We start from the raw sequence: 27,962 nt of genomic DNA, 5'->3' as shown, positions 1-27,962 counted from the left end.
AACCAGAGACTTTGAGAGGTGGCAGTGGCAGTGAGTTGAGTGGATTCCTGAGGAGGAGGAGAGTGAGTTGGTGCCATGGAAGTGGAAAAGAGCAGCAGAAGGAGCTGCTCCACTCAGACCTGTTTCAGTGAAGATTTAGGTGAAGACTCGCAGCTGGAGTATCTCAGTGCTTACGAGGAGTATGAGGAGGATAAGAACAACTCCAACAACTCCAGTGAGTTTTCCGAGCAGGGGGAGGATGGAGAGGTGAAGGACGTGCCATTGATTGGTGACAAGGTGCCAGCCCAGATCAGGGCAGTGGAAGAAGAGTCTGGAAGGAGCGAAAGACCCACCCACAGCCTGGCACTGGAGCCAGATATTCCTGTCCTGCCATGCAGGGAAAAGGCCCAATTCTGCAGGCATGCAGAGCCCTCCAGTTTCAGCAGCTGTGGAAAACCTGCAGTGTGCACACGTGCTACCAGCAGCACTGCAGAGGATGGTGAAACTCAGTTCTCAGTCCCTGAAGTCCTCCCTAGCAAGAATCCTGTTGCTGGCCTGGAAGCTGCAGATAAATCCTGTGGTGGGAGCCCCAGTGCTGTGAAGTCGGAGCACAGCGAAGCCCCAAGGAGCATTCCCAGTGTCCCTGTGCCTGCCCAGGCTGTGGATACCAGCTCTGATTCCAGAACTGGCTTCCCAGTGAGCAGAAGCAGCAGTGCCCAGGCCTGTCTCTGCTCCAGGGCAGTGAACACTGAGGTGACCATGATGAACAAAACTCGACCCGTGGCATGGCTGGGTCAAACCTTTGTGGATGCTGCTTCCAACACGGAATGGTCCTTCCGAGCTCAGAGCTCACAGGTAATTGACACAAAATAAGAAGGGCCAGCAAACCAGTTTAATAGATAGAACTTTTTTAATTTAACCTGTCTGCATGGATGTTAATCTGTAACTTTTTTTTTTTTTTTAATGGAAAAGCAGGAATCAAAAGGTCATGTGTGTATCTGTGATCGGAAGACAGGCACCGACAGGTGGGTCAGGAGTTGTTCTTGGTTTTGGGATCTGACATTCTGGATAAGAGGTTTTTTCATTATTGAAAGGTCATCTGTGGTTGGCAAAACTGATGGTATCAAAAGCTTGCTGGGCAGCAGTTTCTGCCGCAGGGACCTGGACAGGTGAGAAGAGGGAGCTGAAGACTTCCTGACGTCTTCAGAGATCAAAGCAGCCTTGCTCTGCAGTTGCAGACCTCCAGAGATCCTTTCCAAGCTAAACTATTCCATGGTTGTGGAAACAAAGTGCATTTCTAGATTCACAGCATTGCTAAGTTTCTTTTTGTTCTTAAGACTTCACTTTTTGGATAGAAATTATGGTGGTGCTTGTGCAGTTCCCACCTCTCTGATAAAACTGCAATGCTACTGTAAATCATTATTGTGGGCTAAATAAGATTTTCCTTATATCACAAATAGCTTCTGGCACATTCTTTGCTTCAAAATAAAACACCATGAACAAACAAAATCTTGAAGCCCTGGAATAAATATTTTGTTACTGGTATTATTGTTTTAAAGGCCAGAACATCCCAACAAGCAAAGTGGGAAGAATTCTGCATCAGGCTGCTGTCAGGATGTCCTGCAGAGAGCGGCTGAAGCAGAGCTGCAGCTCCTGGCCATCCACTATGACCTCTGCTACCAGCACTGCTTCAAGGTTTATGAGCTGGCTTTGGAGGAAAACACCTATTTTGGGAGGCAAGTGCTTTAATGTCCTTTAAAATAAAATGGAAAACTGGTTATCAGGCAAAAATTGCTAAATGGTACTGGTAGATTCTATCCATAGCTTCTAGGAGTACTTATAATTAGTGGTGTTATCCAGAGGACTCAGGTCTTCTTTCCAGCCTTAATTTGTTTTTGGTGCCATTCACAGTCCCAAAATCCTGCTTTTTTTTTCCAGGAATAAAACCCAAGTGATGCACAATACGGTTGTTAATTCATGTGCTGGTATAATGTAGAGGAATCTTTAAACCCTGTAAAATCTTTGGGCATTTCCAGAAGCTGTAAAATCAGTGAAATGTCTAAGTTGTTGTTGCTTTCTTACCCATATTTTAATAGATGTGAGGAAAAGACTGAGTTACATTCATCCCTCATGTTGGTTTTGGATGAGTTGGACAATAATTACAGCAATATGAAAATGGAAATAAGCATGGGCACATCTTTAAATGAACTTCCGCCACTGTCAGTTGAGCTGAAGCTTTCCCCAATCTCTTCCTTTTATGTCCCCTCCAAGGTAATTTCTTAACTGTTTTATGTTTGTAATATAATCTTTTTTCATAATTAAGATAATTACAGATATGTCTTCCTCTTTTTTTTTTGACAGTTTTTCAAAAAGAGTCTTTACTCTGAGTAAGTAGTTTTCGTTTGTTGTTGTACTTACTAAATCGAATGAAGAATGAGTTTATAAGATGTTAAACCTGTAATTTCTGTATTTCAGGATGCATCTTGTTGTTTCAGGCAACAGTTGAAAGATGAACTTTCAACTTGAATGAATATTGCCCTGTGGGTACAATGATTTCATTTTAAGGGCATTTTTCCCTCTGTAGCATTCTAGCAAGCAAACTAGGGAGTATCTTTACTATCTTCACAGTAAAAGTTTTCAATTTACAGGTCTTTTTCCTGATTCCCTGCTTTCACTACTAAAAATATTTGTCTCCAGTTATAATGGCATCTGTCTTAAAAACCAAGCAACAAAAAAACCTCTCCAAAAATCCCACACCACAAAAACCCAAAAAGACTTTGCTGCCAGCAGAGATAATAATCAGCTTATAGATAATATTAAGAGAGAATATGAAGCTGTTTTGCTAAGATTATAATTCAGATATGAAGAATTATAGAAAAATAACTTCATATTTCAGCCAGGTACGTGATAGAACACGTTCAGGAACCCTGTCCAGTGACTTCCTGTAAGTGGAGATGAGAACAAATTTGGCATGAAGTTTTTACTGAATTGGGTAAACTCAGAGACTGTTTGAAATTTCCTCTCAAGCATGAGTGAAGTTAATCAAGAAAAAGTAAAGGCAACTCTCTCGTTTTGTAAATAATTCATATAAGTTGCACAGGTATTTCAAATTGTAAGGAATACATGTGAACATCACACAGAAAACTAGTGAGATATAACGAAAAAAGCCAAGATTTATTAAGTATGTTTATTTTACTCGGAGCTTCTGGAAAGGTTTAAATTTCTGTAGGGCTTAAAATTGTTGTCCCGTATTTTGTATGAAGTTCTCGGATGTGTTTTAGTGATCTTTCAGGTGGAGGGGAAGCTGACTCTGAAGAACCAAAACAGCAAGAAAAGGGGATTTCTGTCAATATGGTAGGAAATTCTTCACTCCTGGGTTTTTGGAGATGGTAATGTTGAGAAGTGTTTTCTCCTTTTAGGTACCTGCAGATGTGATCAGAGTCTTCAGGGCTCTCAGCCTGGGATCCTCTGCCACTAACTGCAAAGGCAGTTCATATGTTCACAAATTTTAATTGCCCTTTCAAAATAAAATAACTTGGGGGTTCTTGAGGGTGATCAGCAGGTTAAATTTTTTTAAATTCACCCGCTTCATGGGCTGCTATTTGAAAAATAATTCAGATCAGGTGGGAGTGCTGCGATATAACTGAACTGTGTTTGTAGGACAAGTCCCAGACTGATGGTGATCAGCCAGGTGACTCTGCCTCCCCTGAGACATGGGAAGAACAACCCAAAGATCAGGCTCTGGAACGTGGTGAGTGACCTGCTCCTAGTAAAAACAATCCTCTCTTTGTGAGCTAAATTTTCAGGGGAGGGAGGAAACGCTGTGTAAAACATGTATATGGTAAAACAGCTTGCCCTTTCTGTGGTGGAATGTTTATAATCAGCTGTCAAAATTCATTGATAAGTAATAATAGCTCTATACTATTACTTACATATTAAAAAATTTTTTCTACTTAAATCAGAATTTCCAACTAGTAATGTCGCCTCTTTTGAAATGTAGCTGAAATCCTCTTCAGCACAGAAATTTGATACTCATTTATGTAGCATACCGTGGTTTGAATTTTAACGCTCGAATTTTATCCCAACTTGAATTTTATTTTTAACTGCCAAGGCTGTGTGAAAAATGAGGAAGGGAGTGAGTATTGGTTTGATGCTAAGGAAGACTTGTCAGTGGCAGATATTTCAGCAATGTGCAAAGAAACGAAAAAGCAGCAAGGAAAACGGGACTCGATTGACTCAAGAGGTAAAGTCATGTCAGCTTTAAACTGAGAAACCAAATAATGGTGTTTATTACTGGAGTGCTCTGTTCCTTCCCCAAGCATAAGTAATGGAAAAAAAATGGAAAAAAATGCCAGCTGGGCTTTCAGATTTATTTTCTCATTCACTACCAGTGAATCCTAGTACTCATCCATCCGTGTTTTCCCTTGAAAACTTCACCTACAGTGCTTGAACTCAAATTAGTAAAATGCCCAGCCAAATCACATAGATGGAAATCTCCCATTTCTTCTCCTCCTCCTTCTTTTTGTGCTTACTTCCCAATGCTGGGCTCTTGAGAGTGAGATGCAAATGGTTTGTGTTTGGCTGGCTGTACCAGCCTTCAGCACTGGTACTGTCACTTCAGAGCTGTGTTTCCTCTGCCTCTTGAAGTCTCAGGAAACATTCAGGGAAAAAGATGTTCCACAAACTGAACTGCTGTGCTTTTCAGCACAGCACTCATTTTCTGTTAGAAGGTTCTCTTCTTTCCCTTGTTTTTTTCTAAGGTTTTCTCTCTAGGCCTTCCAAAATCTACAGAGAAGATGTCAGCTCCAGAACAGTTGGTAACTCTTTGCTTTCTTAAATTTATTGTTAGAAGTGAAGACAATGCGGAGTGGGAATGAACACTCTGTTCATGTTGGTGGCCCAAAACCCTCAGTGCCTGAGGTAGGTCTGTTCTTAATTTATAGAAGGAATTTCTTGCCTCTTTAAGGCTTCTTTCATACTCCACATTTACTACCAAGTAAGCCCTGATCTGAAATCACCTGCTCAAGAGTTGGCACATTCTTTACTTGGAGATAATCAAAAGGGAAGTAATTATTACTAACACTCCTTTGTGTGGCAGACTAAGAGCAATAAATCTTCTTGTCTTGTAACATTTTAGAGATAGAAAATTAGGATAGGAAAATGTGTTACATGTTGGTAATAAATTTCTGGCACATGGCAGAAAAGGGAAAGCACCATTCTTTTGCCCCTGCATCAAACTATGACACTGCAGCTGTTTTTTTCTTAATTCTAGGACAGTTTGGAATTTACCCATTTGCACTAGATTTTTTGTCTTGTAACATCTATTTTGTTTTTTAATGTAAATGTCATGTGGTTTTATACAGGAAAGACTTTGGTGTAATAGACGGGAAAGAAACTCTTGGATTTTCTAGCATAAATCTAAGAAACCTCTGTATACAGGGTGTTTTGTATTGGCTCAGCTTGGTCCTTGGAGAGTAAAGGGCAAATCAGTAATTGCTGGTGCTGCTCTCATAAACTACACAGATGTGGTGTCTTTGGGGATTTCCCATTAAGCAAGCTGGTCCTTTGGGAAATTATGATTGGATCTAATTTAAACTAGCAGGAATAAGATGAGCTTTGAGGTGCCTTCCAACCCAGACTATTCTGTGGGTCTAGGATTTTACATTTATTAGTAGGAAAGAGGTGTTGCATTAGCTGTACCTGATGCTTAACCCATGCATTTTTTTTTTCCTTATTTTGATGCAATTCTAGGATCCTGGGGAAAATTCCCTGGAGAAGACATCCACTTGTTCCTCTGTTAACCCATCTGGTATCTTTGTTTCTCCTTACGCCCTGAACTTGAGCAGCTTTACCAAGTTAATCAAGAGACTTCAAGAAAGGCACCCAGAGTTTAGCAAGTGAGATATTTGGCTCTCTTTTCAGATTTTCTGATCTGTAATGGAGCCAACAACATCCACAGTAACTAATTGCTTAAATGTGTGGCACAGAATGTGATGTTCACAGATACTTCTGTAATTCCCACAGACAGGAAATTGTGGAGGCTGTGAAGGAGCTGAGGAAAATCAACAAAGGTGTCCTGAGTGGCTTGGCCATCAGTTCCATTGAGGAGAAGACCTCTGCAATCCTGAGGAGATCAGTGCGCCGCTCCCAGCAGGAAAAGCCCTGAAAAAGGTGAATGAATATTCCAGCCTAGAGGGAAATAAACCCACGGGACTTTGTGTAGCCCTGCAGCCTGAGTGGATTAATTTAGCCTGAAGCCCTACAAGGAGGTACCAGGGTGAATCCTCTGGAGCGGTGGTTGGTAAGGACTGGGAGCTTTGGATAAAACTCGATGTACTGGTGGTTAATTACTGGGCTGCCTCTCTGCTGAGCTCTGTGGAGGGCACTGTCACATGTTCGGTACAAAGCTGACACCTAATGGCCCGGCCGTGTGCAGCCTCTCCTACAGAGATCCCAGCCCCGGCTCAGTTCTGGATCAAAACACTGGTGATTCCTCTCTGGGGCCAGCTCTGGGCTGCAAACCTGACAGAATCAGGTCGTGTCTTGTCGTTTTCCTCACCGTGAACCCTTTGCACCATCGTGTGGCACTGCAGGAAGCTGCAGCAAGCTGAACGTGCTGAGCCCACAGCCCAGGACTCCAGGGATGTGTCCATCCATCCTTGTTTTGCTCTCCTACTCAGCTTTAGCTAAAGCAAGCTCCTCTTGCTTTAGGTACCTCCCAGCAGTACCACTACCAGGTTTCCTGCAAAAAGGAGAATTATTTGTTTTAATCTCCTGTCTGACTTTCACAGGACTGCAGATAGGGACAGAAACTCGTTCCAAAAAAATTAAGATCTTATGCTTGGAAGCATTTTCAGTCACTAAGGTTTTAACAGCCTCAAAATGCGTTGCGCTTTCCTTGTGGAGTGATGATTTAATTTTCCAGTGGCACGTGGGCTCTGCAGTCCTAATTGTTCCTATTGCAGTATTTTTTTTCCTATTGTTTTGCGTGGGAGATGATGACTTAATGATAATTTTTATTTTCGTCATGAGGGAGGTGTGAAATGGCCAAGTCATTAATAAATAGTGGGGAGAAGAAGAATCCCCATTTACCATAGTAAGGAACAAGTATGTAACGTGTTTAAGAGAAGGTGATTCTGCCCAAAGCTCACCTATTCTAACTCAGTCTCTTTGTTGCACTGTTTTAGATCCTGTTGCAATTGCTGCTGGGAAGAGCAGCTTTGTTTACTGTCAATAAAGGTTAAAAGTTGTTCTTCAGAAAAGTTGGGCCAATGCTGTGCTGTCTCCAGACCTCTTCTGCTCCCTCTCCCCGTGGCTTTGTGCTGTAGTCCCGGTGCTGCAGGTGAGGCCCAGCCCTGGTGTCTCCTGGTCTGTCAGGATGGAAGCACTCCCAGGCTTTGCTCTTCCACATCATTCCCAGCAGCTGTTGCTGTTTCTGTTCCCAGACCTTGGCTCTGTAATTAGGCAGGTGACAATAGTTCAGGAAGAAGCGGCTCTGGCCTGCGAGCTGTTCTGTTCCTCTTGGGAAGGAAGTGTGCACGATGTGAAAGGCTTTGGTGTTCCTTTACATTCCCCTTTTTTGAATTTCTCCCCTTGAAAGGGAGAGCTGACTTGAAGCGTGAGAGAAGCGGTTTGTGGGGCAGTGACCTCGCTGCGGGCAGAGTCCTGCCCTGCTCCCACGGGCGTATCCCGATCCGGAGCACCTGGGGAGCCCAGGCAGGCGCTGCTGCTCGGGCACAGCTCGGGAGCGAGCTGCAGGTGGAGCTGTAGGAGCTCGGGAACGACCTTATACTCCAATTAAAAATAAAGAGGAAACCACGAAACATTCCTCTTTAAAATCGCGTTCCATGTGTACGTTCAGTACCAGGAAGGGGGAAGAGAGGGTTTTTTTAGCTAAGGAGAAATCCCCTCGGCCGAGGTGGAAGCGGGGTTAAGGAAAGTGCCTGAGGAAGCAGGACTGCTCCGCGCTCTCCTTCGGAACTGTTCGCTCCTTTTGCCGCGGCTCTGGGCGGGACAGGGCGCTGAGGAGAGCCCGGGCTCCATCCCAGTGCCCCGACGGGAGCGCTTTCCCCTCGTCTGCCCCTCGCCGCCGCCGGGAGAGCGGGGCCGGAGCCGGGCGGGGCCGCGCCGCCCCGAGCCCGCCCCTCCGGCAGCGCCGCGGGCGCGGAGCCCGCCCGGCCCCGGGAGCGGAGCCGCTCCTGCCGCGGGGCCATGGCCCTGCTCCCGCGGCGCTTCCTCTGCTTCGTCCTGGGTAAGTGCGGCACAGCTTCCCCGGCGGCGCTGGGGCGGCGGGCAGGGCTCCCCGGGGCTCCGCTCTGCCGGCCCCGCGGTTTCACCGCTCTCCCTGCAGCCCGGCGAGGCTCCAGCCCGGCTTCGCTGGCCACGCGGCAGTAGGGAATCAAATGGGGAAATGATTCTGGGGCGCTGGGACACAGTAAAACATCGCGCTTGGCCTGAGGAGCGGTGAGGTGGTGATGCTGTGGGACACAGCCGGCTTTGTGGGGATTCCTCCTTGCTGGGTGCGATGGACCGGGGCGAGTTCTGCCTCCTGTCCGCGCCTTTTGTTGCGAACGTTTAATTACTGCCTTTTGGAGTCTGTCTGCCCATTCCTGAGCCGCAGGGAAGACGAGGCAGCCAGAAATGCCCTTCTGAGAGCTGAGGCTGGATGTTCTGGGGTTTTTACTGGTGATGGGGTTAGAAACGCCTGCGTTGTGTGGTTTGTTTCTGTGGGATACAGCGTGCCTCGGTTTCTTTGCTGCTCCTGGCATTTCAGTGCAACAGGTAGAGATTTGTGCCGTGTTCATCACCTGTGTAGTAGCCACTGCAAAAGCTCTGAGGGGTGTCGGTGCTGTATAAAAGTGTGTTTATTTAAGGTACTCCAGAGGGAAACCGCACACCCTCATCCTAACGCTGAACTTCCACAAAATCAGAGCGCTCCTTGAGGCAGCACAAATTTCTCCTTCTTTCCCTTCCTTCCCCTGCGCTGGTTTTCTCCCCCAAGCCCTAGTGAATAATGCATTGAGCCGTGCTGCACATAATGTGCTTATCTGTTCCGTGTAATTAACTATTTACTGCTCCTCAGCTGTGCAGGGGCAGGAGCAGCCCGTGCCCTTGGACGAGGCACATTCCCCTGCTGGGTTGCAGGGAAAGGCTGCACGTTCCTGCCTGCAGAGCCCTGTGCAGGGAGCACTAACTCCTGCTAGCTAGTGTTTCTCTCTGCTCTGCTTTCTTAGCCCCTGACTATCCCTTCTCTTGGTTAGGGAGCTGTAACTTTTAAAAATATTCCAGGCTGCTTCTTTCCATCTCCAGTGGGCTTGGAAGGATGCTGTGTGAATCAGGTGCCCAATGGCAGCTGATCTTGGTGCTGTGGATGTGTTATTCACTCCATTCTCCTCTTGGATTTTTCTTTTTTTTGAGCACATTTAATGAAAAGACCCACCCTTTTTACACCTTTCTGCTGTTACAGCCCTGCACACGGTCAGGGCTGCACTGGAATTGCAGGTGGCAACTGAGTGCCCAGTGATTTGCATCGATGGAGGTGTTTTAAAGTGAGACTTTCTTTTTTTCAAAAAAGGAAAAGGTCTGAAAGAAAAAACTTTCTCTTAAAGCTCAAGCTTTAAGTAACTTCACCACTGGCTGCAGTCTTTAAAAAGCAGTGGCGGTCAGGGAATCAGCCATCCTAAAACCCCGATTCAGCAGGCCAGGGATCCAGCTGTACCCCAAGGTAACCACTTTTTTTTCTGGATTTGGGCTGCAGCTTCCTGCAGAGGCTGCTCAGGGAGGAGGGGATGAGCCAGGCTCTTGCTGTTACTGGGGCAGTGATGATTGGCACCGCACACAGCTCTGTGCTGTGTTTTTGTATTTAAGGGCAGTGCTGGGCTGCTTGGATTTCTTTTAGTGTAGGTAACTATTACTGTGAGAGGTAAGAGGCAGTCGCAAATAAGGTTGGTAAAACATTAATATCTTTTTTGATTCGCTGCATCTTCTGTCTGTGCTGTGTTTGCATAGTCTACTTAGTCATAGCTTTCTTAAAAACAAAACTCCTGGGCACTGTTTTATGACCTCTCCTGGAAAAGAGGAATCAAAGTCCTTCGTGTCTTCTCCCAGCCCAAAGCACACTCGGTAATGCCTGCCACTGATTTCAGTGCCTCCTTTGCAAAAAGCTAAAGCTCCCTTTAAAGTCGAGTTTAAGGCTGCCTCTCTGAGAATATCCTCCTCCATATTTCGAGAGTGCCCTGTTAGAAATCCCTGACAATAAAGTAAAACATTCCTCCTCCCTTTCAGAGCATCCATCTCTGGCACAGAGAGGGCTCAAAACTTCCTGTGCATCAGAAGAAAAGCGCGTGGATAGGGACAACAAAATTGCCTCCACCCCACACAAGAAACAAGTAGTTTCTTGTACTGCTCCCGTATGTGCCAGTTGTTTTCCTGCAGAAACCAGTGGCACGTGGATTTGGTGGGCTGGCTGAAGGCTGTGTGATCTGCTCAGGAAGCCTCTTGGCTTGTGAGAAGTAGGATAGCATTTATTAACTCTGAAATGATGCTGAATTTAAGAGCCGTGAAGCACCGGTGCTGTAACCTCCCATTTGTGCTGACTCGGGCGGCTGCAGTTAATGAAAATGCAAATGCCATGACCTGGGTGGAATGAAATGAGAGCCCTCATAACGGCCAGAGATGAGGTTGGCATCTTTCACCTTCCCCCAGGGCTGGAAATCGACATTGGGGTTATGGCAGAGTTGAGGGAGAGCTTGGAAAGCTGTGGATGGGAATCTGGAGTTACTGCTCTACTCTGGGAAGTTTGTTCTGCCTCCCTGACTGGATGCAAAGTCTGCCTCTGTCATTTTTGGGGGGGAGGTTTGGGGCAGGTTTCGGCCCCAAAACCGTGGTTGTGGTCAGAGCCCTTCCCAGTACAGCCCCTGCACCAAGGCAGGACCAAAACCACCACTGGGTTGGATCGAGAGGAGCATTAAAAGCCCATTAGAGGGGAAATGCAGCGTTACAGCTCACTCAGATAGCTAAATGCCTTTTTCTTCTCTAAAATATAGCTGTGGCTGGAGCTTGCCAGGTCAGTTCCTGCTGTGGGTGGGTGATTAGCAGGGAATCTTGGTCCCTGTCTGCCATTATGCTGCCTACAGAGCTGGCTGCTTTTAATCATCAAATCCGCTAATGAAGCTGCTCCACGGTTTCAGTCCCTTGTCTCTGTGCCTCTACAACATGGGCTTTTGGGGATCTGAAAACACATCCTGACACCTCAGAGAAGTGGGGAGGTGGGGAGGCCGGCAGCAGCCAGGGTGAAACCCCCTGATTTCAGCCAAGGGGGATACCCCTGGGCTCCCCTGTATCCTTCAGGTAACATTAGCTGGGAAAGCAGCAGTGCTGTGTGTGGGTGAGCTGCAGAGAGGTGCAAAATCTGTGCCCTTCAGCAGGAAGGGAGGAAAACCACATGGAGAAGCCTCTGTTGAAAAGGAAAATAAATTCTTCCAGTGATTCCTGGGCTGCTCGTGTGGCTCAGCAGCAGCTTTTCGTCTGGGAACTCTGTGTTGAAAGTATTTAGTGAAGCTGCTGTTGTGTGCAGCCTGTGATGGGTGCACCAATGTGACAGTGAGGTTATTTTGGTTTTCTCCCTAACCAATTTTTGTATTTACTCATTATGTGCTTCTTCGTGGGAAACCTGTTAGGTTGCCCAGGCAGTGATATTTTATCTTGAAGGTAATTCAGTAAAATGTTTGCTAGACCCATGTAGCAGAAAATCTGTTTAACACACTTTGGAACCTGAACCAGCAGGATCACAGTGTGTTGTCTCCAAACCAATGCCAGGCACTTTTAACCTTGGTATTGCTTTTCCCTGTTCTTATTTTAGCCTCCATCAACTGAAATAGCTGAAGGAAAAAATAATCCCAGGGGTGGAAGGAGAGTACATTTGCCTTTAGCACACTCCTGAGCTCTGGAGTGTGATGGCTGCTTGTTTGTCCTGGGCTTTGTGCAACAGGACCAGCCTGGCTTTGGGACTGAACTGACATCTGTGGCATCCAGTGCTTGGTTGATGTTTTAAAAATAACTCTAAACCCGGCTCTAACATTGGGTTAAGCTGTTGGGGTGGCAGTGTTGGACACAACAATCCTCCCTGGGGAGGCAGGAGGGATGTGGCTGGTTCCCTTCAGCCCCTGGGTTCAGGATGCACAGACTCCAGTGGAGGTCCTTCCTTTCTTCCACCCCGCTCTTGTGAGCAGGGATTAGATAGTGGCCACGGCCAGAGATGATTTGAATTCAGGATGGGCGAGGTCAGGGCTGTACAGACATTGCCAGTGCCTGTCTAAAGCCTGTGGTTTTCCTCCATTAATTCAAGAGGAACCGTTTTCCAAAAGGCCCCGCTATTCATCAAGGATATAATTATCTTCATAACTAACAGCTTATGGCATATTTTTCCCTCCTCTGAAGTGCAGTCGGCCAGAAGTTGGATTTCAGCATGCCTGGCTTTTGATTTCCTTTCTCCTTCCTCTCTTCTCAGCTGGTTTTGATTTTATTTTAGCTAGTGAGTGAATTTTGGTGGGTAAATAAAAGTATTTGTCATTCTGTCCTCTGCAGAATCAAGTCTAGGGACATGTAAGAGAAATGGAAAGAGTTCCTGGAAATGTGCTTGGCAGCCCTGTGATGGATAACAAGGCCACCATAAGTTGTGCTAAGACGGGGGAAACTGAGGCAAGGAGAGAAAGACACTCATCTAATTCCTTGGAGTGGCCTATTTCAGTGTGTTTAGTAGTTGATTTTATTTAACAGCAATGCTTTATGGCAAAAAGACAACCCCTTGTGACCCAGCTAGGCAGGACTGCCCTGCACTGGCCTACACAGTACAAGCCTTTACTTTGCATTTACATTTTAATCCCATATTCTGCATCTTACAGGAGCTGTTACATGGAATCTTGTATGGATTGGAATGGTGTTAAATTATCTCTCCTTTGGCGATGGATTGGCTGTTGTAGGTGCTTCATGAAATCCTGGAATACTTGGAAGAGGAAAAACACATTGCAGTGGTACCTCTGAGCCCCCAAAAGCCCCCAGACAGGCTTTGCTTTCAGGCAGCTGGCTCCTACTTCAACTTCCAACTAATAATTCCCTGGCAGTTATTTTTAGGCAGTTTATTTTGTGCCCTCTTATAATGCTATAGAATGGCAACAAAAACTCAAGTGTCCCCAACCCAGCAAAAAGTAAATGCCTACAAATCATCCAAGTACCAGCTTGAGGGATAAATCACTTCCTTCCTTTGCAGGCACAACAGGATGCCAAATTTAAAACCTGGGAGATCTCTTTGGGCTTCATGATGATGTTCAGCTGTATGCAAAATACCTCATTAATGCTGGCTGGGAAAAAAAAAGCAGCTTTCTCTTTATTTTGCTTAGTGTAATAAAACGAAGGGAAATTTATTCCAGAAGCAGGGATGAAGTCCCTCTTTGCTACACCGAGTTAATAAATCAGATTAAAGGCCTTTAGGTTGTGGGTACACTTCCCCTTAATATGAAAAAGTGGTTTTTGGGATGAGCCCCAGAGGGCTGTTAGGGCCCACCACATCTTGTGCTGCATTCCCTAGGAGCTGGAAGCCTTTGGCCCCTTTGGAAGCTTTCCACGCAGCCAGGTCCCTAACAGGGCCTGTCCCCAGCTTGGCTGAGCAGGGAGTGACATTCCCTGATGCCTGTGGATCCTCTGTTCCCCAGGCCAGCAGGATGCACTTCATCCATGGCATCTCCCACCATGGGCTGTATCCTAACCCTGCCTCTTTTCATTTTAAGTTTGTCCCTTGCCATGAGACTTTCTTCCCTCTCTAAGCCTGAGTGACTCCTCCCCCATCCCAGTTTCCCTGAGTTCCTTTGTGGTAGTGAAGCTGTTGGACAGGCAGAATTTGGGACAAGGTTTCCATCTGCAGAGCTCCCAGGGGAGCTCCAGCAGGGCTCTGTCCCTGTGTCCGTGCCATGCTGGGACTGCGTTCCAGCAGGAGCTGTGTGGTTTCCTTCTGCTGCTCCATCTGCAGCCCCCTGGAGCAGAGGGCAGGCAGGGATGGGGGGGATCCTCCTTCCCTTCTCCCAAGTGAGCCTTGGCAGCCTGTCCAAGACCTCCTGGGATCAGCCTTCCTGGTGCTTGGAGATGGGTAGATCTCCCCTCACCTCCCAGCATCTGCTCTGCCTCCAGAATCCTCACCCTGCCACAATTCCTGTTGGAAAATCCCCACTCCCTTTCAGCAGGTAAAAACCCCCAACTCCCACGACTTGCCTTTTAATTTACATCCTGAGTGCCTGTGTTAGGAGAGAGAGTCCTGCAGGTTAAGGGACGGTGCCACAGCAGTGGCCAGGGAGGCAGAAGAAGGTCTGGGGACCTGAGGATGCTCCTGAAATGTCCGTGAGCAGATTGGGGATGGGATGATCCCTGCAGGTCTCTGTCTCCTCCTTCACCCATCTCCATTCCCAAGCTGCTGCACAGCCCCTGGAGGCGCTGCTGGATCCCAGCCCCCCGGCCTGAGCCAGCCGGGCAGGGAGAGGGAAAAATCCATTCCCTGTGCAAATCCCGGACGGAAATAGCCGTGCCGGGGCTCGGAGGTTTCGGCTGACTGCGGGGGCACAGCCCAGGCTGTCAGCAAGGGGAGCTGGGAGCAGATGGCTTCTGAGGAGGGCACAGTGCTGGGCCAGCCACCCTGCTGTCCCCAACCCCAACACCTGCAGTTTTCTGGCCAGAAAGAGCATTCCAGCTGAACACCAGCTTAGTTTTTTCCTGGTGAACCAAGGGCTGTTTGCAAGGCCTGAAGCCTCTGCTGAGCTGGTGGCTGCCCAGAAGCAGCCCCAGTGGAAGGTGTTTTTAAACAGAGGGTACCAGACCCTTCCCAGGCTTCTGCAGATGCTGGAAGGGCAAATTTTTCCTTTTTTGTGGCTGCAAACTGGGATGCTGCTCACACTCATCTTCTGCCTCCTGCCCCATGTCCTCTCCCCACCCTCCTGTGAGTGTTTTGTTCTGCACCCAAGTCCAGACCACGAGGCTTGTTCCCAATAAAACAGCAAAACCACCACCTTGAGGAGGAGAGGAAAACAGCCTGTTGCCATCTGGGGCTTGTTGAGAGCACTAATCATTTCACAGGGGAGGTCTGAGAATTTGGGAGAAGCCCAGGGGAAGATAGTGGGGTGTTTGTTCTCAGAGCCCAGAGCTTTGCTGGTGCCACGTGTGCCAGTGCCAGCCCTGCTGTGAGTGTCACTTGGCAATTATCTGCCATCTTTGGGGCTCAGCTTTTGGATGAATGTCTGCCTATTTCCTGCTCTTTGCTGTGAAGCCCTGAACAGTTTCCCCAAAAATCCTGACCAGGATCCTGACCACCAGCTGGATGGTCTGGTGAATTCTCTGCATGTGTCGTCAAACAGTTCCATCATTCCCTCAACACTTGGGGTATATGCAGAAATGCCTGGGAAATGGGAACATGCTGTGTTCCCATGCTGTGCCAGTCTGAAATTCCCAAATCTCTTCTCAGGCTCCACAGTCTTCCCTGCCTCTGCTTCCCTGTGGGGTTGGTTGCACATGCCAGCAAGACAAGCCCAAGAATTCCCAGAATTCCTGGAACACTGGGGAGAAAAAGGCCAGAGAGCAAGGAATTGTGCAGAGGGGTACTGATGTGAAGTGCAGGATGTTTCTTGCAGAGAAAGCTCAGGGATTTTTGCTGGTGGACCATCACTGTGAGAAAGGTGTGGGCTCACAGAGGGGTGGTGTCCCCAAAGCTGTTTCTGGAGGGGTGCCCCTGACCTCTTGGTCCAGGCTCCAGCTCTGAGGAGTGCAGTGTAGGAAAAGTCCAGTTGTCTTCTCTCTTCCTGAAATGTTTGTAACAATCCAGGACCAACGCTGTGTTTCTGCTGAAGTAAGTGTGTGACAGGCTTTTTGCAGCTAACCCTCAGTAAGCTGAGTCCTGGTGGATGCTTGCTGGGACTCTGCAGGACATCAATCCCAGGGCAATCACGAGGATCTGGGATGCCTGCAAAAGCCATCCCTCCAATCACCTCCTCACCACTGCTCTCCAGGTGTTTCCTGTGAGGAGGCAAATGAGGGGTTCTTAATATTGCATCTTTTAACAGGCAATCAGGGATTGTCTCAGCAGGGAAGGTTGTTCATCAACAATTCCCGTGGTAGGAGAAGAGGGAATGGCTTCCTACTGCCAGAGGGCAGGGTTAGATGGGATATTGGGAAGGAATTCTTCCCTGTGAGGGTGGGGAGGCCCTGGCACAGGTTGCCCAGAGAAGCTGTGGATGCCCCTGGAGCCCTGGAAGTGTCCAAGGACAGGGCTTGGAGCAACCTGGGACAGTGGAAGGTGTGGCACTGGGTAAACTTGAAGGTCCTTTCTGACCCAAACCATTCCAGGATTCTGTGATTCTCTATGTCTGTGTGGCACCTAAAGACCAAGCTGGGCTTTGGAGGTTCTCTATGGCTCCAGTGGGATGCTCCCAGAGGAGCACTGCATTCCTGCAGCTCTCAACACCATTTTTCCTGAGGGAATGGCAGTGACAGGGGCCCATCAGAGGGGAGCTCTTTGGAGGCAGCTCAGCCTTGGTGCAGTTGGATTTTGGAGCTCAGTTATTCAGCAGCTCCTTGCAGCCTTCACAGATGGATGCTGCTGAGTACAGAGCCGTGACTGCTCTGGAGCTCAGTTATTTACAGCTCACTGCAGCTGACTTACACCATCTCCATCAGCAGGGCAGAAGGAAAATCCCTCCCTGCTTTTTTTCCTCCTTTTGTTACAAACCCTGAGCTTGTCCCAGTCTGAAGTGGTGTTGGGGGAAAATCTGTGAAGCAGCAGGGATCTGCAGGGTGAGGTGGGCACCATGTGGGAACATGGCAGGAGCTTCTCACTTTGACCTTAAACTGTGCAATTACAGCTAAAGTCAGTTCTTCTGGTCAGCTGGAAACAAAAGAGCTTTTTTGCCTGGCTGTACCCAGCTCCATCCTCGCAGCACTGACACAACGGGCCCTGCTGGGCCTTGCTGCTCTGGGGTGTGAAACAAAAGAGCCCTTGACCATGTCCAAAATCAGATGTCCTTGGAAAAGGTCACTGGCTGATGGCTCTGCTTTCCCCAGCCCCTGGGGCAAAGGGATTTGCAGAGCCCACGTGTAGGTGTGGGAGGGGCATCTTCCAGGAGCAGGTCCTGGTGGGGCAGGCAGAGCTCCTGGGGAGCACTGAGGAGCTGCCAGGGGGGACAGCAAGGCGCTCACCTGCCGCTGAACGACCTCCAGAGCTGCATCTTCTGAGCTGCTGTGATTGCCAAGTGCCTAAAGCTCCCCAGGGTTCAGTTTTCACTTGGTTTAGGTTGGTTATTTCTTTTAATGGCAGGGCTGATTTCCATGCTGGCTACCTGTGGCCTGCTGCTACTTGCAGCCAGGTTGTGGTTGCTTCCTCCCCATCGTTTATTCAGTGTTTCTCTCCACTCAAGGTTAAGGTGTTCTCCTCCAGGTTTGTTCTGCACAAGCAGCTGTGTGGTCATCAGGAAACATTTGGGCATCCCTAAGGATAGTTGTGGTGCAGCTTGTCTCTGAGTTTATCCCGAATGAGAGTGGGGAGAAGCAAAGCCGGGCAAAATGCAGCCTGGCTGTGTTTGCTTGACTTTGCTTCTCTCTCTCCTTGTACTGCTGCTGAATTTCCTCAAGTGGCTTCATCTTCCTCAATTTCTCTCTGTGCTCTGTGTGTCTCACTCATTCCTTCCTGGCTCTGTTTCCTCCTGTGCTCCTCAATCCCCTTGGCTGCTCATCCATCTGCTTTTTAATCCATTCTCCTCCCCTGCTGTCCCTTGTCCTTTTGCTGTGCTCTCCTGCTCCGCACCTGACACATTCCCCAGCAGCATTTTCTCTGCAAGCTGCTTGTCCCGACCAGTGATGGCTGTGATATTTACAGGGCACTTGTCCTTCACAGTCCAGTGCACGGATGTCACCGCGGGGTGACCCCGGGGTGGCTCCTGAGCCTCCCTTGGACGCTGGTGCTCGCTCAGCCGTGTCACTCCTTCACTTGACTCATCTAGATTGGAAGGGATGGGAAGGGGAGAAAAACCTCCTGGCCATCAATCATCCTTCAGCCTGCCTGGACTGAGATTTGCAGTCTGTAAATCATTCACATTTGCCTTGTGTAAAATTACTGCACCGTTCTCCTGCTTCTTCTGCTGCTGCTTCTGCTGCTTCTGCTGTTTCTGCTGCTTCCTCTGCTTCTGATGCTTCTGCTGCTGCTTTTGCTTCTTTTTTTTTTTCCCTGCTTCTTCTGCTGCTACTTCTGCTTCTTTTTCTGCTGCTTCTACTGCTGCTTTTGCTTCTTTACTTCTGCTTCTGCTGCTGCTTCTGCTTCTTCTGCTTCTTTTTCTGCTGCTTCTTCTCTTGGTGCTTTTCTTAAGCATGCACTCTCCCATAAAACATAAACTCTCCCATCTGGGAGCAGGGTTTATCCCTGGCTGAGGTTATGCCCCCCTGGCTGGTATCCGCTGGGCAGAGCTTGAGATTTTGATAAACTCAGTTTTATTATTGCGACAGTGAGGGTTAATGCTCTTCAATTTCTCTTGACCCAGCAACTCCCATGCTTTTATCTCACGTCAGGCCAAAGTGGCTGCTGCTGTCAGAGGCAGCATGGGAACTCTGCACCCATTCAGGAACATCAGCCAAGGCTCCGGGAGCCCTTCCCACCCGAATTCCCACCAGGTCCTGCCTTCCCACTCATTGCTATAGGATGCTGGTACCTAAGTGCTCTGAGGATTATGGAGTCTGCAGAGGGATGGTGTCCCATGGTGATGATGCCCCTTGGCCACCAAATAAGCATCTCAATTCTGTTGTGTTAAAAAAATCAGATAAAAATAAAGCACAGAGTTATTCACACGTAGCAAAAAATAGATCTGGTATGTGGTGCCTGCTGGCAATGCACTCCAGGAGCTGCAAAGGCACTGGCTGGCTCTTAGGGACCAAGGGAGAGATATTATTTATAGCCAGGCTCACTAGATCATAACCTCAAAGGATTTTTTTCCTCCTCCCTTTGTAGCATCACTGTCCTTTCCCTTTCTCTTCACCAGCAACATTGCACTGATGGTGCATGAGGCTGTTAGCAGCATCTTATTCTTGCCTGTTTTTAAAGCAGTTACAGGGACACGTTCCCAGGAGGGAATTCAATCAGCACTGTGCAGCCAGGGATGGATTTGATGGATTTCCTTGTGTCTGTCCCTGTGCTCCATCAGAGGTGAATATTTGTTCCCAAGTGTGGCACTGTTGCAGGTCATTTTTCAGGGCTCAGCAGCAGGGTTCTCTTATTCCTCAGCTTCCCCCACACCCTTACTTGTTTTTTAAGCCCAAACCCTGGACATTGGGAGTCCAAAGGCATTTCGGGCAATCAGCAGAGAATAAATCCACATCCTTACTAATTCATGAGTTACCCAGCGTGTCCTGAATAACTGATTCATCAGCGCGGGCACTTGGGAGGGCGCAGCGTCCCAGGGCTGCGAGGAGGGAAATCAGCCTGAGGGAAGGAGCCTTTGAAGAGCTGGGGTTGCTCTGGGGTCAGCAGGGGTGTGGGGCTGGGTGGGGGACAGGGCTGTGACCCCCAGCAGGGCCTGACAGCCCTGGCCTGTGTTACAGCCCAGCACTTCATCGCGGCCACGGCGTGCCAGGAGGCCGACTACGGCTGGATGATCCGGCACTACTGCCTGCAGCAGTTCCAGCGCAGCATGGAGGGCATCGGCCAGCGCCTCTGGTGCGACTGGGACGAGACCGTGGGGTAAGTCAGCTCCCTCTGCTCCTCCTCTGCTCCTCCTCTCCTCCTGCTCCCTCCCCGCGGGGATTTTGGGCTGGAGGGGTGTCAGCCCCGGGGTTTATTTCATTAGGGGAAACACCCTGATTTTGCTCTGCTTGGCTGCTGATGCTGCCCTGGCTCTGTCCCTGCTGCTGGGTCCCTGCTGGGGTTTCTCCAGCCTGCTCACACATACAGGGTTTGGAGGGAGAGCAGTGGATGTTGTCTGCCCAGGCTTTGGTGAGGTTTTTGGCACTGTCCCCTGTGTGGGCTGGATGAGGTGAGTTGGGAAGTGCCGGAACAGCCAGGCCTGGGAGGTGTTGATCATTGGCCAAACACTGGTTGCAGCACTAGGGGTGTATCATAGGGGTCAGCTCTGTCCTTAAGCCCTTAACCTTCCTCCACAAGCTGGGAACTTCCTGAAGGTCAGCAGGGGGAAGGCAAAGTCCTGCAGCCAAGGAGGAACAGTCCCAGGCACCAGGACGTGCTGGGGCTGTCCACAGAGAAACCAGAAAGGGACCTGGGGTTCTGGTGGGCACCAGGTTGAACTTGAGCCAGGAAAGTGTCCTGGTGGGAAAACACAGGCAGGTCCCCTCTGGACACCAGGAAGTGTATTTTCACTGGGAGGGAGGCCAGACACTGGCACAGATATCCCAGGGAGGATGTGGAATCTCCGTCCTTGGAGATGCTAAAAAACCAGCTGAACATGGTCATCAGCAAGCAGTTATAGATGGCCCTGCTTGTGCAGGGGCATTTGGACAAGGTAAAGGGGATCTCCAGAGGTCATCTCCAGCCTCAGCCATTCTGGGATTAAAGGGGTTTTCCAGGAGCCCAGCCTAAGCAGGGTTTGGAAGTCAAGGGCGGTGGTCATGCTCCACCACAAAGCAGCAGAGCTCCAGAAGGAGAGGGCCATGGCCCTGCTGTGTGCTGGAAATTGATGGGTTAATGAAGAGGCAGATTGGGATCCCCATCACGGGGGTTTCTGGTGCTTCACAGCTTGATGGACACATTTCCCATGAGATCTTTCATTTTTTCTCAGCACTCTGGTTCTCCAGACAGTTCAAAACACCCTAACTCAGCGTGAAAACCCCATAACCCACCGAGATGTCCTCATACCCTCACTGTGAGAAAATCCCAAACTGTCCCACCAGAGCTGCTGGCTCAGCCTCTGCTTCCAGAAGTTGTGTGTTGATTTTTCCAAGCAACTAGAGGGAGAGGCTGGAATGGTATGGCAGTGGCAGCCGCCTGCTAAGCCTCCTGTTTGTAATCAGTGTCAGGGAGTCAGCTGTGATTTATGACTTGGGAGCCTTGCTTCCCTGGTGGAATGCTTGGGAGCATCTCTGTGGGATAAAGGAGGGTGCAAAGGGAACCCTGCTCAGTGCAGCCCCATCAGGGACACTAAAGGTGTCACATATGGGGAATATGCTGCTCTGCAGGAGTATGTTGGATTTTTTTGGAGGAATTTCCTTTGGGTTTGGTTTTATTTTTATCACAAACAGTGCTTTATTTGGGTTAGCTCTTTTCTATTTATAATAAGCAGAGCTGAATCTTTTGGTAGCACCACGGTGTAAACCTGCTGAGATTGAAGCTGAAAGACTGGTCATGGGTGGCTGTTTGTTGGTGTGAGGGCTTGAGGGAATAAGCTCCCTCTTTCCCCCTTCAGCTGACTTTCCATGTTGTGCCTTTCCCTGGGAAAATGAAGCAGCAGAATCAAAATGAGCTCATGTGACACCAGTGGGGATGGGGGTCAGCTGGAAACAGGGAGCAGATGGTGCTGTGTGCCTTGAGTGTTTTGCACAAAAATTAAGAGGTTTTATGAGATTTTTGTGATTTCCTGCTTCTGGGCCCTTCCTTCTGTGTGAAATTAAAACCTGCACACGTATGGCTACCCATCTTTTGGTCAAAGGTTGGACTCCAAGATCTTGGAGGTCTTTCCCAGCCTTAATGATTCGATGATTCTGTTCTGTGGTTCTAAACATACTGTTGGGTTTTCCTTCCCCTTGATCCGTGGCAGAATGGGGGAGAAGAGACCTGAGACTGTGGGAGGTTTCTGGCTTTGAGAAGCCTCATCTGGTGCTCAGAAATGCCCAGGGATGCTGATGTTCTTCCAGCCCTCAACATCTTGTTCTTTATCTCAGATGTCCTGTTGGTCTCCTAAATAGCTTCAGCTGAACTCGTTACCCTTGAGGCACTTGGAGGAAATGTTGATAAGCTCACAGGGTTTAATTTGATTGTCTGAGTCCATTTGCTCTGTGCACACACATGGCTCAGGGTTATTTGAGAGATGACGTTCCTCTGATCCTCTTGTGCCCTCAGAACACTGGAAAAATTGGGTAGAAATAGTTCACTTACTGCAGTAAATCAGCTGGAAGGATAATGGGGTTTGGGTGGGCTCAACACTTTGCTCCCTGGATATGTGTGGGAATCACCATGCCCTTTTTAGGGAAAGGGAAGATGTCTCAGCAGGAGCAGGCAGGGGGTGGCATAGCTGGCTGGTCACCCCTCTGGCTCTAGGGGAAGGATTTTGTTTTCCACCAGGTGTGAGACAAAGAAATGGAAATAAAGTCCCTGCCTAGAGCCTGTTCTCTCCAGATCTTCCCCCAAACCAAGGCATTTCGATGGATGAAACCTGGCTGAAACAAGGAGAAATGTTGGGAGGTTTTGCCTCTGGGCCACCAGCAGCACCATCGTGTTTGGAGCTCTGATTTCCTGCATGCATCATTTAGCAGGGAAATGCTCCTAAGCTGCATCATTTCCTGCTCAGTTGAGGATGGCACGATGGGAACATCTGGATTAATGAATTGTCTCAGCACAGTCTGTAACTGTGGGCCACTGGTCCTATTTACAGGCAGCAGATCCTGCTCCCACCTCAGAGGCATCAGCTGAGCTCTTGCACTGCTGCTCCTGCTGTTGTGATGTAACCAAGGGGTCTCTCTGGAGCAGGAGTGAGTTGGGTGAGCTTGGGTTGGGCCATGTGGACCAGCCTCAAATCTCTGGGAAGGTTTGTCCAACCCCCTTGAGCTCTGCTGGCTTTTCTTAGTGCTGCATATTTAAAGAAAATGGGTGGATTTTGGTACCCAAGTTTTTCTCATGCACTGAGGGAACTTTGGCTGCCCTGGGATTCAAAAGCCAGACTGGAGCTGCATCTTGGGATCTTTGGTGTCGAGGTCTCCTCCACTCCATGGTGGTGGCCGAGCTGCTTTGGCCTGGAGCTCAGCTGTGCCCGATGCATGGTCCCAAAGATCAGCTTGGCTATTTTGATTCCAGCTCCAGCTTCATCAGCGTGGTGGCTGAGCCAGGGGGATTAGCTGTGGTCTCCCTGAGGCAGCTATTTCAGGGCTGTGGAGGGGTCGGGCTGCCACTGCCCACCCACGAGTGCGTCAGCAGGAGCTGATGACTTGGGGATATTTTTCCCGCTCGGTTTTGGCTGGAGGGCCCTGGCCAGGGAATGCATTTGCAGGAGGGGGATGCTCACGGTGCTCAGTGCTGCCACAGCTGTGGGTGTCACTCCAGCCCAGCCAGGCATCTTCACCCCAAATATATCCACCCTGTGGCATTCCTGAAAATCTCCATGGAATGCTTTGCCCCCGGCCGCGGGCGTCCTGCGGGAAGGAGCTCCCCAGGGGGATGGTGCTGCTCTGACAGCTGCAGCCAGGGATGGAGCTGCTCTCCCAGCTGTCAGCACACTCACACTCTGTCTTCAGGTTATTTATCCATTATTTACAGAAAACAGATTGATCCATTCTCTTATTATCTCATTATCTACTTATTTATCTTCAGCTTGCCAGGTCCCTTCTGGATACCCCTTTAGCCTGGCTCCAGGCTCACCCTGCAGCCTTGCAGGGGAGGAAATCAATGTTTTCTTTTGATTTGCAAAGCAAAAGTGAAGCCTTGTGGTGTTTTCTTTTTTTTTTTTTTTTTTTTTTTTTTTTTTTTTTTTTTTTTTTTTTTTTTTTTGCCCTTCTGAAGCAAGGGATTCAGGGAGGGCAGGAAATACCAGGATACTTGAGGTGAAAGAGAGCTGTCAATCCTGTGAACCCCAGTCCTAGTGCAACATCCAAGTGCTGTCAAGGAATAAATGCCAGAGCCAATTCCAGTCTTGGCTGCAGTGGTAAAAAAAACCCCAGAGGAATTTGTTAGGATTTGTAGCAGTATAAGTATTTAGATGTCATCAAACCCTAAATCATTCTTTGACTGTTTCCCACCAGTGGCCCAGCCCCATCCCCATCCTGCCTGCAGCCCTTTATCCCCACGCAGTCCATCCACAGCATCCCTTAAACCCAAACCATTTCCATGGTGACAGGGAAAACAGTTCTAACTGCAGCTCACATTGCGTAGGGAAAAATATTCAGGAAGCACAGCTGAGCTTTTGAGGGCCAGGTGTCTGTCTCCTGGCAGTGGTGGGATTGTTTGGGGAAACCTACCCTCTTTCCAGTGCTATCCTAGAGCAACTGCTTCTTATTTTTGTGGAGGAGATAGAGGCTTCAAATGAGCTGTCTGAAAGCCAGAAGTTTGACTCCATGTTTGCTACAGGTAGAATGGAAGCTTGGAACAAAGTTTATCAAGGAGGCCCTCCTGTTGAGTCAGGAGTGCAGAAAGGACCCTCTCAGTTTCCTGGGGTGGGGTCTGGATCCAGTTATTTACCACATAGCATAGGTAGTTGTACATATTGCCCTTTTTATTGAAGCAAAGCTGTTAAAATTAGCAAAATAATTATTGAGTAGGGATTGATGTTACCCATGTGGGCAAATGGTGACCCCCCATCTCCATCCATGCGTGAGAACTTTCACAAATAGGGTGAAGTTCAATAGGTTTACCCCCACTGAGGCAGAGCATCCTGCTCCAACCCTCTTTCCAGAGAGTTTTAACTCTGTGACTGAGGATCATCCTTGCAGCCCCCGGGGCTTGGCTCAGCTTTGCCCTGCTGAGCGTGATGGGATGTGGGGTGGCTTTCCAGGGCTGGGCTGTGGGGTGGCAAGAATAGGGCAGAGCTGAGCAGGAAAACAGCCCCCACTCCCTGAGGTGTTTCACCACCAGCCCAGGCTGAATTCCCAGTGGACCAGGCTGGTGTGGTGCTGTCACAGCAATGTGTATCTCACCGCTCCTGGGAAGAGAGAGAACCAGATGCTGGTTTGGAGACACAGGGGGATGAATGTTCACCATGGCTCTGGTGGGGAGGAGCACACCCAGGCCCAGGTATCAACACTGCTGCTCTCCAGAGGAATCCAGATCCTGTCTGACTGGGCGTTGTGAGCAGCCTGTTTAACCCTGGTCATCCCTTCCCAGCCAATGGATGTGTCATTGTGTCAGGAGAAGGTCCCCAGTGCCCTGTGACTGGGTGCATTTGGGATGGACGGGAGATGAGGGAGTCTCACAGGGCCTTTTGGGGGTCTGTGAGGTAAAGTGGAAGAAATGAGAGCACTTGGCCATAGCTGAGAGCTCAGCTTTGCTTTTTAGTTGGCCCTTGATAGAAGTGCTGTGGTCAGGTTTGCTCTGTGCTAGCCAAGGCTAGAAATGGGATCTTGAAGAGCCCTCAGCCTTGCTCCCCCTTGGCCAAGAGCTCAGCAGCCCTCGGTGTCACTTCTGCACTTGGACCTGTTCCCGAGGACAGTTTCTTTTCCCTCTGGGAGCCTCCCACCCACTCCCCACTGGCTTCTGGGTGGGAGTGCCCGTGATGGCACCCTGCTCCTGCTGAGGATCTGCAGCAGAGGGCCTTCAATGAAAACAGCAAAAATAAAAGGGCCGAGAGACTGAGGCTGTGTTAAGCCACCCCATTAGGATGGAGGGACCTCCCTCCAGTTAGAGCCCCACGGGCATCTCCCTGTCCCCCTAAACTGCCCGTGGGGCTGTGGCTGCCCCGCTCCTCTCCTTGGGTCCATCCTCACGTCTGGAGGTGACTCAGTGCTGGAACAGGGCTGCTGCCTCTCTGCAAAGGGCAGGGACAGTTTATCCTTTCATTTGCTGGCACTGCTGGGCTTTGGTTCCTTGCATGTCTTCACACAGAGTGATGGGAGCAGGGATTTATCCCCGTGGAAGCAGTTGGAGCCAGGGAAGGGCTAAGCCAGCTGCTCTATGGCCCTTCAGCTTTAAAAATAGCTTTTATTCGCCTGTTAACGCTTTCCCTCTGGTTCCTGAAGATGCTGCAGCTCCCGAGACCTCCTAAGGATGCTGATGAACGGGAAATGGTAATTTGGCACATTGGGATGCTGAGCAGAAGCTGCTTTTAGCAGCTGCAGGCCCTGTTAATTAAATCTCTGGCTGTGTGGGCACAGCCTGCCCCAAAACCCCAAACCCCAGCTGAGGAGCTGCACTGGGGCTGTGGAGAATGGCTGGGAAGCTGCTTCTAAAATATTTCTTCCCTCAGGCAGGTTTTTAATTGGAGAGCTGGGGTTTGCTTTGCTTTGCTTCTCCAGGATTAGACATGACTGATTGGGACAGGGGAGGAAATTTGTATCTGTGTTTTTCTGCATAGCCAGTTTGAAAGCAGGGAGGGTTTAGCTGTCATTCCAGAGGATGGCTGGATGGCCTGGCACAGAGACAGTGTCTCTGCCTCAGGGCTGCTCCTGATTTTCCAGGTATTTTTTAAGGAATGGAGAAATGGATTTGCTGGTCACAGAGGGGTGGGATGGGCTGTGGGCCTGCCCAGCTGGTTTCTATGCAACCTCCCCAGTTTTAGGTAAATAAAGGAGATTTTTAAGTAGATTCAATGTACTTACTTCTGTCCCCCTTTGGACTGAACTCACACAAGCTGGAGGATGGTGCTCTGAAGGCCAGGCTGGGATGGGTTTCCTGAAGGTCTGCTTAAAAAATGTGAGTCTGGCCGGTATTTTCTAATAGCCCCAGTTCAGCCAGGAAATTCTGCAAAAATTAACACAAACCAAGCACAAACCCTCCAAACTTCTTGTTGCTCCTGTAAATACTATTTCTGGTTTCATTTCCTTCTGTAAATTAAACCACCACCACCATGTCATTCCATAAATGAAAACTGCTTTTGGCTGTGGGCGAGCACTTAAAAGTTGCCATCAAAGTGGCAAAACCTGGTGGGAATTTAAAATACCCTGTTACCTTTTTACCTCTCCAGCTATGAACTCAAAACCCCCCATATATTTTTATAGGTTACATAAATTTTCGAAAACCCACTAGATATTTTTACAGGGCTAGGTGTATCTAGCTGTAAACTCAAAACGGAGCTAAAAACTTTTAGAGCTCAAGTGTAGTACAATCTCAAGCACACACCTCTAGAATATCATATATTGTAGGGGGGGGATATGTTATATTGCCTTCATATAGCTATTGTAAATTATGCAGTATGTATTTTTTATTTTATATGCGTTAGCGTATATAGATATATATCCACCACGACGTGTCCGTGTGTTTTGCAGCACTTACGGGGAGCTGACGAACTGCACGGCGCTGATCGCCGAGAGGCTCGACTGCTACTGGCCCAACCGGCTGGTGGACGAGTTCTTCGTGGCCGTGCACAAGCAATACTTCAGGAACTGCTCCCCGTCGGGCCGGGCGCTGCACGACCCCCCGAACGGCGTGCTGTGTCCCTTCATCGTGCTGCCCGTCCTGGTCACCCTGCTGATGACGGCGCTCGTGGTGTGGAGGAGCAAACGCAGCGAGGGCATCGTGTAGGCGCGGCGGGGACGGGTGGGGCTCCCCGGAATGTGCCTGCTCTTTGGGAAGAGCCTGCCCGAGGAGCAGCGGTACCGAGCCCCGCAGGCAGCGACAGCATCGGCACCGCTCCTGCTCCGCGGTAGCGCCCGGTGGTTTCCAAAAAATTGTCATGGGAGCGATGGGCAGAACGGGGGACTCCGCTGGGGACCGGGGAGCGCCGCTCACCCCGCACTCCGCTCCGCCTCGCCCGTGCCAAGCAGGAAAAATTTAAAGGGAAAAAACCAACCCCAAGGGGGTGTGGGGAGTTGGAATCCTGCCAGCCCCGCAGTGCCAGCGCGGCATCAGCACACGTGAGACCGGCGGGTGTGGGTGCGCCTCAGCATCCTCGCCTTCCTCTCTCGGTTCTTTATCGGGTTTCTCCCCACACGTGGGAAGGCATCTTCTCCCCCAGCCCCCTGCACAAGGACGAGGCTTGCACGGGCTGGGTTTTGCCTGGAACAGCCTGGGGAAGTCTGCGGTGGTGCCCTGGGACTAACAAGGAATGGGAATAAGGTGCTTTTCCTACCTAAATAAAGAATTACATGAATAAACCAGG

At 49.2% G+C, this 27,962-nt stretch overlaps 1 protein-coding gene across 1 annotated transcript; it reads left to right on the top strand.

Annotated features, from left to right (window-relative positions):
- Positions 1–27,962, top strand: LOC136363797 (RNA-binding protein 44-like). Its single transcript, XM_066323278.1, has 14 exons — positions 1–834; positions 991–1,004; positions 1,539–1,715; positions 2,076–2,250; positions 2,341–2,366; positions 3,261–3,333; positions 3,640–3,730; positions 4,091–4,222; positions 4,829–4,899; positions 5,731–5,876; positions 6,004–6,144; positions 8,028–8,230; positions 19,597–19,735; positions 27,130–27,962. The coding sequence occupies exons 1-14, from the start codon at positions 76–78 to the stop codon at positions 27,383–27,385; spliced, it is 2,403 nt and encodes an 800-aa protein (XP_066179375.1). The 5' UTR covers positions 1–75; the 3' UTR covers positions 27,386–27,962.

Source organism: Sylvia atricapilla, chromosome 7 (assembly GCF_009819655.1).
Source record: "Sylvia atricapilla isolate bSylAtr1 chromosome 7, bSylAtr1.pri, whole genome shotgun sequence".
Classification (NCBI taxonomy): domain Eukaryota; kingdom Metazoa; phylum Chordata; class Aves; order Passeriformes; family Sylviidae; genus Sylvia; species Sylvia atricapilla.
The sequence above is the reverse complement of the archived record's forward strand: the minus strand, read 5'-3'. Positions and strand labels throughout refer to the sequence as shown.